This window comes from Armigeres subalbatus, chromosome 2, assembly GCF_024139115.2.
Source record: "Armigeres subalbatus isolate Guangzhou_Male chromosome 2, GZ_Asu_2, whole genome shotgun sequence".
Taxonomy (NCBI): Eukaryota; Metazoa; Arthropoda; class Insecta; order Diptera; family Culicidae; genus Armigeres; species Armigeres subalbatus.
In genome coordinates this window covers 452,161,821-452,173,172 of record NC_085140.1, presented here as the reverse complement: position 1 = coordinate 452,173,172, position 11,352 = coordinate 452,161,821, and the positions used below count along the sequence as shown (strand labels likewise).

Sequence of the window (11,352 nt, the reverse complement as noted above, 5' to 3'; positions counted from 1 at the left end):
AACGACGATTTGACGAATCTGATAGCACTCCCACGCAAACCAGCGCCACCAATAGGTAGGTGAAGGTTTCCGCTACCAGTTGATGGTGTTGGTTTGCGTGGGAGAGCTATCAGATTCGCCAAATCGTCGTTTGAATCTTTGTTTACAAAAGCAGATAAGTCGTTTTGAAAATTTTGTCTTGAAATAGAACATTGCCTGCAGCGACCCAAGGATAGAATCGCGGCGATTTGTTGTTGTCCCAGTTGCTTTATCCGAAAATGTTAAAGTCCCCAGAATTCGGGTGTGCCTGACTCAGATCCATTTTGTTGACATACACGCTTAGTTCAGTTCACCCATATTTGGGTACTTCATTCACCCATATTTGGGTATCTTGTAAATTACCTATAATATAGGTAAAATATACCGAGAAAATCGGTAGAATATACCAATATTGTGAGAGATTTGGCCTTACTCAAATATGGGTAAGTTCGTTTACTCATATTTGGATGAAATAAAAAACATAAATAAACAAAATGATTTCACGAACTATGATAAATCGTCCGGCGTCCGGAAAACATATTGCCAAAACGCTGCGCTGCATCTGAAAACCCTGGTGAGTAATTTAAGAAATCCGGAGTGATGACCTTTTTTCAATGTTATTCTTTTGTTTTGCTATCCGTAGGAAAGAATTAGGCTGCATTACAGACATCCTTTCAAGAATCATGCAAAAGCCGGTGGAAACGGAAGTGACTTTGGGAAAGTTTTTCAAACCGCTTTGGATAGGAGGCTTGTTGTAATGTCTTCTATGATCTCATGAGGTATGGAACTTATGACCTGGAAAGATACAACGCTCTTACGATTGTTTCTCCAGCAACCCAGGGTTCTATAACTGGCCAAGTGTTTGTCGCAGTTAACCAACGCTCGAACTAAGTGCCGTGTTCCAACCAGGATATTATGTTTCATTTTTTTCGTTTACTGGTAATTAGATTTGTACGGTAAGTATTTCTAGACAAATCCCATTATACATAGCATTGTTTTACGGTCAACTATTTTTGTTTTTTTATAGGTTTGAATTCTTTAACCACCGAGCAAGACTATTGCAACTGTTTCAACGAATAGGACTCTGGATCTTGGAAGCAGGTCGTCATTAAGCACTAATTCGTGAAGGAAGCTAAACCGGCGTTCATTTAGGTAATATTTTTATTGAACATATTTAGTTGTTGGACTCTTTATTTCAACGAAACTATTTTTTTATTTTCGACGTTCACAGGTGCAGTATTCTCGGAACAATTTATCGACGGATTCCAATAAACGAAGGACAAATGTAAGCGGATGGATGCATACAACGCTCTTACGATTGTTTCTCCAGCAACCCAGGGTTCTATAACTGGCCAAGTGTTTGTCGCAGTTAACCAACGCTCGAACTAAGTGCCGTGTTCCAACCAGGATATTATGTTTCATTTTTTTCGTTCACTGGTAATTAGATTTGTACGGTAAGTATTTCTAGCCAAATCCCATTATACATAGCATTGTTTTACGGTCAACTATTTTTGTTTTTTTTTTTATAGGTTTGAATTCTTTAACCACCGAGCAAGACTATTGCAACTGTTTCAACGAATAGGACTCTGGATCTTGGAAGCAGGTCGTCATTAAGCACTAATTCGTGAAGGAAGCTAAACCGGCGTTCATTTAGGTAATATTTTTATTGAACATATTTAGTTGTTGGACTCTTTATTGCAACGAAACTATTTTTTTTATTTTCGACGTTCACAGGTGCAGTATTCTCGGAACAATTTCGGATTCCAATAAGCGGAAGGAGTCGATAGCTGACATCTTTTGTTACTGACGTAACGCAGGTTATACTGTGTTTGATGCAAAGGATGAAGAACCACTATTTCTTCAACAATTTCAAGGCCTTGCGGAATAATTAGAAGGAGAAAAGAACGGAACCATCTGTTCGGCGTTCGAGGAACCATAAGATTAAATTTCGATTGATCTAGTCAGCTGGACTATAGGAATTAGATTAGGAGCAAGCTTATGGTTATAACCATCCCAAGAAGGAGGAAAAGAATCTGTATGCGATATCAGCAGAGCACCAACTACCAAAGCAGGAAAAAATCCAGAAAATGGTTTGTGCGAGAACAAGGATTCGGGAAAGAGCAAGGATTTGTGAAAGGACGACGGAAACGGAAACATGAGCGCAATAGGCAATCCGAGAACTGCTGATATTGGGATTGAATTCACCATTCGAATCTGACGCTGTTGCTGATAACTATTGTTTCGTCTCGACACTGCTACCATGCTATCATGGCTATTGGTTCCAGTTTCGATTCTGGTTTTATATACCGCCATTTTCCCAATTACTGGTGCTTCTATTGTTGGATTTCTGCTGCAGCAATTATCAAGTAAACGGCAACATATATGTATTAGTTTATAAAATATGTATAAATCAATAAAATTATATGCGAGATACGAGTTTTTATTGCACGATTCCAAACATTTTCTATTCAATATAAATAGGTAATTGGCAATATCCAAAACAAAACAAAATCACCCATATTTCAGTAAATTTCACCTATAATAATGTACCCATAAATAGGTAAACATTACCAATTTTTCCGCGAAGAGCTTGTACTCAAATATGGGTAAATGGCACTTTACCCATATCTACACAGAAAGAAAAACCATTAATAATAATGAAAAAACCGTTGGTTAAAATGAAAAGTTTCATTGGTTCTTTTTCGTAGAGAGTCGAGCATTTTCGGAATAAAAGTTCGTAAACTTTTTATTTAATCAAGAGATTAATTGTTATTTGCTGCTCTAGAATCGAAAGTTTGAACTTTTGATAATATATTGTACAACTGTCAGATCAATCAGATTGTATTTACTGTTGGAAATGAAAGTAAATGATTTTATATTGAATGGTGCTTCTATTGATGTTTTTGAAGAAAGTTTTCGCATAAAAATAATTCAATCAAGCACAAATTTTGGAAAGATCGTAAGTCCAAACCGGAAATTTCTCCATCTTTTTGTATGCCTTACGATCTTTACAAAAGTTATGTCTCAATTATTTTGACAATAAAATTTAGGTAATAATTGTATCACTACACTTTATTTTTATATTTTTTCTTAACTCCAAATGATTTTCTCACTCATTTCTCAGGGTACTCATCCCCAATGTCATCTATGACTTGCGTCGGCCACATAAATTGCCTATAATAAATATTGTGTTGATTCGGAGATTTGTGCGGCCAACGACATGGGCGAGTCTACCGGATAAAATTCCTTCCGAGTTGTCATCTTTGCTGTATTTTCGATCTGCGAGTTTCGATTAGTTGTGGTTATGGTTATGGCATTGTCGACATCAGAACCGTGGGGTTTTAATAGCTCCATGCTTGGCTATGTTTCGGCTCGACATTTGGGGAACTGAAATGAAAAAGTTGCAATAAAGAATAAAGCATACTAAATTTGGCGAAGAAATAACAATTGACTTTGCTAATTAAATGATATTTACAAGTGTTACTTACCTCACCATCATATACCAATTATGTACACATCTCAGTTACTGGAACTCCAAACAATCGTTTGTTTTTAGTGAGTTTGCGGTTTCTATAATACATTTTATTGTAAGAAAATATACACATTAAAAAAATCTATATTTCTCAAGCGTGCGAGCACTTCAGAACACACTTTTTTTTTCGAGTCATCTGTCACGGTGATTTTTTTCACATTGAGTATTTTAAAAATAAAAGTTGAAACACTTTTATGTTTATAAGATGAATTTCAAAATTGATACTCAGACCCGACGAAAAATATGATTGAATTGAATACATGACTTTCGATTCTAAAGTTTTCACTTTTATTTTTAAGAAAAAATATCACTTCTTAGAAGTAAAGTACAATATATTTGATAAAATAGTATTTGTTCTTTCTGTGTAGGTATGTGCACTTTTTGGCGATTTTAGGTACTCTTCACCTATATTTGGGTGAACTGAACTAAGCGTGTATACCCAGATTTTGACAACTATGCTATAAAAAATCCGGGTACAAACGAGTTGAGTTGTTTCAGGTTAGCGTGTATGTAGAGAAAAAAATTATAGGTACTTTTTTCTAACCGTGTAGCAATGTCGTTCCCATCTTATATACGAATCTTGTGTTTAGCAAAGCCGTTATATTTTTCCATCCATCAGCTACACCGCACAGCATAATTTTTTCTCGTTCGTTCATGTCGTTCACTCTCGTAAAATGTTATTTGTGATTTTGGTGTTAATCTAATAATCTTTACGGCAGTTTTGCTAAAATGGGGTCGAAACAAAAAGTGAATGCTAAAAATCGTGGTTCTCGGCGACAACTGCGATCCACTAGACCGGCTCCGCTACCACCGCCAGCCGAATGGTCAACCGACGAAAGCGAAAGGGGCGTAACGCCAACACCTTCCAGTGGAAGCTGCAAACGCCGGCGACCGCTTCGTAAACGAATGCCTGTTTGGGAAAGTAGCGATGACACCGCTGCGGAAAATTCCAAATCTAAAGCGGACGATGGTGACGATTCGGATTCCTCAGCTGGCGATAATCCTGTGGCAAGGATGCTAGAAATAAGTCGACTGCCGCTCATGATCATGGAAGTTCGCAAATTGAGTGAAGAAATTGGGAAGGTGTGTGACGAATTGGAGAAAACAATAACCAGCGACTCCCCGGATCAAGATATAATGCTAGATAAGCTTAAAAAGAAGCTGCTAGATTTGACCCAAAAGGTGAGTAACTTTTGAAAGAACGCGTACTTTCTATGTATATCCGTGGACAAATTATAGTTCGTTAAATAATTGTAATTGGGGAACTGTCAACTGTTCCGTTTTCATCCACATATATCCGTCTCATTGCAAAACAAGGAAATACAGTACCAAAGTCGTCACTTCTTTTTGCTAACATGCGTGCTCACTGTTAAAAAAAATCACAAAAATGATTGCTTTGTTTCCGATGGGATGCATATGGGAGCTATGAGATGAATTGCCGAACCGCTGCCCTATATCCTTAAACAAATTGCTTGATTCGATGTAGAGGGAATGACGGAAGGGAATGAATCTTGAGAAACATTGATTTTCGGTAAAAAAAAATGTCGTCTAACTTTGCACCGTATACACAATAATATGCAGCAACCGATCAGCGTAACCAGAATAATTATTTAGGGGAAAAGACAGCTTTGGCAGGTTTTGTTCTATTGTTGTCAGGGGGGTTTTTTATGACTGATTATGCTCAAATTTGGCCTAAACATTCTTTGCATATCAAAGAATATTGTGGCCAAATTTTCGTTTCGACATTATGGCAGTACAATTGGAATGGAAGTGCTCAACAAAAGCTGGTCACTCTAGATTATTAAGAGCCAAGAACACATGCTACGGAAGAACAGGCGTACTGGAAGGTCTTATACGCTCAATAAGCCAGCCAGCTATAAAGAAAAGGACACGGTCGGTTAAGAGGTCTTTTAACTTGTTGCAGGCCTGGTAGCGGGTCACTTTTTACGGCCTAGTCATTAAAAAGTATCTTGTTTTCGACCTTAAGATGCTTAGGAAGATGCTTTGTTCATGGCGGAAATGAAATTACAGATCTTGGAAAAATTATCGCTCTGAAACTTCGCCAGCCATTTAACTCGCTGCTCTTATTGGCATTTCACCAGTAGCTAATTGAAGGTGTTTTCACGGTGAAAAATCAACACGCTCAATTTAACTGTTCCATCTATTGAATGATCAACTTTAAATCACTATTATTGAAAATGATGTTCCTTTGATTTGGAAGTGGTGTCACACCTTTGACAAGTGTGTTGAATGCAGACAATTCCATAACATCAACACTGTTGATCAAAGTGCTACTCACTAGATGTTGAAATTATTAGCACTTCGATCAGCACCAATAATGTCTCCACTAGAATTGAAAGTGCTATGATATTGAATTCACAGGTTCAAGGCTATTGATTTAAGAGTGGAGCGATATTGGTATTATTCTAAAAATAGATGACAGTTCTCCCTGTCCATGGATAAGGGGCTTGACGTTGATATTTCAAGTGTCTTAAAAAGATTTTTATTTTATTTTTATTTTTGTTGTTTAATAGAGTGCTTTTTTCAAACAAAAGTTAAGTTCAACACTAAATTAAAAAAATTAGGATATTTTTCCATTTTTATATCTCTTTCACAAGAATATCGTTATTTTAATGGTAATGGTTTGAAAATAAGCTCCGTAGAGAAACTTTTATCACATCTTACTTAAATAAGGTCAACAGTTATACCAAACACTTGAGGTACCATGCCTCCAAGTTAACTAATGGTTAGTGTCGCACGATCTAACAACAACTGCCTATTGGTAAATTTGGAGGTGCCGGCAGGGCTCAGTAGGGGTCTAACTAACATAACTCTAATACTAACAAGACCCTGAAACAAACGCTTATCCAAATAGCATACATCTATTTATACTTGTAGTAGTAGCTAACAATAATTCATTTTGTACCCGTATAGCTAAAGTAGAATTTTAGTAGTAAAAAGTAGAATTTGTAGATTTACTAATTTGGCATTGGAGATAGTGAATGTATCTATTATATCTTCTCCATAATCTTTTTATTTTAGTCTCTCTAGCTGCATGGACGCAACGCAAAAAAACTGTTTCTCTCTTCCTTCTATTAGGTTAGTTAGAAAAATTAGCGGATATATAGGGGACATGACTTAGTGTTTCTCGTATTAAGACAAATTCGCTGACCTTTACCTTATAATAAAATATATGACCGATAGTAAAATAAATGACTGAAATTTAAAGATATCAAATAAATAATAAAAAACGAAAATAAATACATGACCATCGGTGGACAGAAAGACAAGAGACAGAGTTCTGTTTAGAATAGTTAATTGAGACCATTGCACTCACAAGATAGAGAATAACTACTACCACTATTATTGCTACAAGACTAATAACTTGACCACTTACGGAAATGAGGATAGACCATATGATGCGTTCATCCACTATTATATTGAATATTGTATACCCTGAATCTGAATAACTGAATTTTAGACCTCATTATTTTAATAAATAGTAAAGGTTTGAATATTAGAAAAGGGAATAGAACTTGACCAAAAAAAGCAATTACGGAACAACTGGACAGAAATTTTGTATAATGATCACTATTAGACTACTGAAACTTTAACATATGACATTACTGTGACTGATAGGATACAATTAACTCGACGACGTATTGACAAACATCCGATACTCAACCGTGTTAAAATAAAGGAAGCTCTTCAATATGGCCATTTATTACAATAGTACTTAAATTAATCTATTTTGAAACTACCCTACCAGAATGATATCATTACATCTTTATTCGAAATTGTTACTTGGAAATGGCAACAGTACCACCCGTTGTCAACATAGACTACTATTAGGTATTGAATGTCGGCTCCAAGTAACTAATAATTAAATTTACATGTTAACTACTTATTCAGAAAACATCTATGTACATGTTGAGCTTCCATTATTTGTTCGGTTTATAATTGACAGACTGTAGATAGAAAGAATAATGTATCGGTATGATCACAATACAAACCCAGGCCGCAGTGACCTAGTGAGCAACATAGCTTGAGTCGTCTGCTAGTATTGTGTATCACATGGAGAGCCCAGCCGAGATACCAGTCTATTAAGACTACAACTGGTCAACTCTCGAAAAAAAAAAAAAAAAAAAAAAAAAAAAATAGATGACAGTTCTTTCATCTGTTCTGCTTATTCCACAAGGTATTTCGAAGTGTGAGATGGAGTCATGGTAAGACGAAGGACTTTCAAGCAAAGGTATGTTATTCAAATCTGAGCTGAGGTAATTCAATTTTTTTATTTTGTTGTTTTTTATATTCAAAACATTGTGCACGTCAAATGGTAGTGCGTATTCAAATGCAGAACAGTTCGCATGGACGTGTATATTTTTTACCGTGTACGTCATAATTTATAAATTGGTATACAGTCATGCCAGCAGGAGATCTGTCGATTTCGAGTTTTTCTTTAACTCAAACTTTATGCAGTAGGGGAAGGTGGGAAGACTTCATTCCTTGGGAGACTTGATCCTCCTCTGTTTTACCAAGAACTAAAGTAGTATTGTTAAAGCGTATTTTTATAATAGATCCTCTAGACAAATGATCGTTATATGGCGAGTTATTTTATTTAATTGACAACCTTATTTGCTCTATTATTTACTGTGTTTTGTTCCTCCTGAAGATGTTTTTTAGTGGCCACGCAAAATTAGAACAACTTTTCCCAATAATGACCAAATTTTATCATTTTTTCACAGCACAAATCCATAAATACATATGCTAAATGATCTTCACTAATAAAAATGCCATCATTCCACCACAATTTCAGGGTATTTGGATTTTTAGTTGTTGTCTGAATTTTAGGAGACTTTATCCCTCATTGGGCATGCATATAAAAATTTGCCTAAAAAATTCAAGAAAGTATAATTTGTTCTCAAGCAACTATTTTTTTTGTAGATTTGACAGATGTAATGAAGGGTTTGCTTTAAAAAATATGTATTGAGTAGATATCAGGGTTTGCAGAAATCGCTCTCAATAGATAACGAACAACGATAAAGTAGATGCAAAAACTGTTCCGAATCATAACAAGCCATAATAACAAATTTATCAAACTTGTATTACTGTCGTCGGAGCATAAATGTCACATGTTACAACACGAGAAAATGAGAAAAACGCATTTGAAGTTTCAAAATGTATTCATGCTATTATCGCTAAATTTCGCTTTTTTATTCACTTTAACGCAATAAACTATAGAAGAATATTTATATTCGTTGGGCCGGACTCAAACATTGCCAGAAACAACTATCAAAACCCGAATGTGACACTTATGCCGCGAAATTCACTGGCCAGGCGAAAAATCTACACATATTTGTCACATCGTGAACTGAGATATAGTTGTTGTTAATTTGTTTTTACATTTGGCGAGCGACGATTGTATTTCCTAGGTGTGATTTTTCGCTGCCGGTAGAAGTGAAAACAGAAAAGGAATATTTAAACCAATACGGACAATCCAGAGGCGCGGAATCGGAAGAGGACTTCCTCGGGTTCGATTTAAAAAATGACACAGTTGATAGTTGTTCCAGAGGTTGACCAACCGGTTCTTAGCGGCAGTGGCGTAGTTTTCTTGTCAGGGACAAGGACATGCGCTACATCTTCAACGTCCAAAGGAATCACAACTGTCTTATCGAAATGATGGTGACAAAGTGCTACCAGGTGAAGTAGTTTTTTCTGTGGATTTTCAAAAAGTAAGTTCTCAATTATTAAAAGTTATGAACTTATTTTCTAGGTCATACGGCTTCCACGCTGAGTGGTGCTTCAAGAGCATTATTTTCTCGTTAAGGCTGCTCTGCCGTTGGACGCATAAATGTCACATGTTACATTTTACCATTTTTGAGGTTTTGATGTCTAACGTCATAATTCTATACGTATTTTTGAAATATTTTGTCAAAACAAAGGTTTTATTCTAGAAAACTCGAAAAAAATCTGAAGTCAATTTGTCACATTCGAACAAATGGACGCATACTTGTCACACTGGGATAAATGGACGCATATTTGTCACACTAAAAAAAGAGATATAACTATCACATAAAAAGACACATAGCACTGCGTGATGTGTCCTGAGGACCGTCCAAAAAATGTACCATGCTTTTAGGGTCATCTACAAACCACGTGGATAGTTTATAAGGGTGGCTGGTAAGTGTACAAGGTCTTTCCCTACTTTCAGAATTTATATGGACGGTTGTTCATGAAAAAAGAGGGAAGGTAGGTTAGACAACATACTAAAACCTCTCCAAGTATATCGTGAACGGCCTCTTGGGAGAAGGCGATATGAAACTGGGACATAATTAAAACATTCAAGACCCGTAAAAAATTGATAAAGAGGAACCCTTTAGCAAACTCATTATTTTTGTAAAACTCATAGTCATAATTATCGTAACATGTTATGGCGATAAAATTTATTCAAAGTATGAAACAAGTTCAAAGATTAATCAGAAGCTTCTTGCTTCGTCGGAAGATCACTAAAAAGCGATTTTTCCTCTTCGGTAACAACAGGTTGAACCACTTTCATTAGAGAAGTTTTCTTTTCTTCTTCAATTCCTTGAGGAGCATTTGGTCAACCTACATTTGTATCAAAAGAGGACGAATCCTTTACAATCAACATAAATTGCTTCGTGAAAAACCACTTGTAGTATTCAAGGTCTTTACTGTTGATAATGTTTGCATATCCAAGTTCATAACGGCCTTTTTCAAACACCACTTTTGGCTTGCAGTGGTTTATCGTATACAAAACGGTGAGCTTTGAAGAAGTCAGTTGCTTTCATATCAAGTACGTCAACATTGTTTTTTACATTTCCAACCACAGACTTGAAGTTTTCATAACTGACGACACGTTCATGGCGCATTTCGGCATCAAACGCCGCATGGAAATAGCCAGCGGCCATTAACGGATGTCCCTATTCAAAGTTTTCCAACAGTATGCACTCGACCTGAATTTCAATAACTAGTAGTAGGATAATATCCTCTGGTAGTAGTAGGGTAATGTGATGGAATAAATTCCAGTTCTTATTTTGCGAACAACAATTATTCAACGAAAAGATAATTATCTTCACGTCAACGTACTTCATAAGAACTTAAAACAGCTAAGAATTTCGTTGGCTGTGCGATCATTAACTGATTCAGACCAAATGCACGCAGACAATGGGAATGCTCGTATGTAGGGGCCAAGAGAGCTTTGCGCCTGCTCTCAAAGACCAGCAGCATTTACGAGAAAATAATGCTATTGAAGAAATTCAACCGTGGAAGCCGCATGACCTAGAAAAAAGTTCATAACTTATAAATAATTGAGAACTTACTTTTTGCAAATCCACAGAAAAAACTTCTTCACCTGGTAGCACTTTCTCACCGTCATCTCGATAAGACAGTCGTGATTCCTTTGGATGTTTTGGAGCTTTCTAAAATAAATTTATTATGGGGTATACCATCCCGAATCAGTTCTCTATCATAACAGCTTGCGAAAAAGTCTCTCGCGGTATGCTACATATCGTATATGTATACAACTATACAGAGACGATAAGTGAGAGACTTGTTCTTTCTCTTTAGGTTTCAATCCCTGATAAAAATCATAGAAAGGCGATCAAGTCTCCCCAATTTTGAAGATTGCATGCGCTGTCGAATTCCATAGCAAAAATCGTTCATGTATACGCACAGCAAGTCGGAAAATCTGCGAACTTTGGAGTAAAAATATTTAAAAGTTCAGAGAGCATGGTCCTCATTACAAGCAGGAGGTCAAGCGTTCAATCCCAGGCTCGTTGTAC

The 11,352-nt window shown here is 36.2% G+C and overlaps 1 protein-coding gene and 1 long non-coding RNA gene across 8 annotated transcripts in view; both read left to right on the top strand.

The window, feature by feature from the left end:
• Nucleotides 1–473: 473 nt before the first annotated feature.
• Nucleotides 474–1,776, top strand: LOC134213769 (uncharacterized). 3 transcript variants are annotated; one of them, XR_009979525.1, is made up of 7 exons: nucleotides 474–592; nucleotides 662–797; nucleotides 851–974; nucleotides 1,046–1,170; nucleotides 1,250–1,472; nucleotides 1,548–1,672; nucleotides 1,753–1,776. It is a non-coding gene; the product is annotated as an uncharacterized LOC134213769 (long non-coding RNA). The 3 variants fall into 3 exon arrangements; XR_009979526.1 differs by having other exon boundaries at nucleotides 662–974; nucleotides 1,256–1,472; XR_009979524.1 differs by having other exon boundaries at nucleotides 662–974.
• Nucleotides 1,777–4,152: 2,376 nt separating this feature from the next.
• The window catches only part of LOC134213752 (transcriptional regulator ATRX-like), a 36,681-nt gene continuing 29,481 nt past the window's right edge, over nucleotides 4,153–11,352 (top strand). For all 5 annotated transcript variants that reach the window (XR_009979517.1, XR_009979518.1, XR_009979519.1 and 2 more), the window contains exon 1: nucleotides 4,153–4,732. Coding sequence is in view for 2 of the 5 variants with exons in the window: in XM_062693071.1 (XP_062549055.1) it covers nucleotides 4,280–4,732 (453 nt within the window). In the remaining 3 variants the exon portion in view is untranslated. The remainder of the gene's footprint in view (nucleotides 4,733–11,352) is intronic.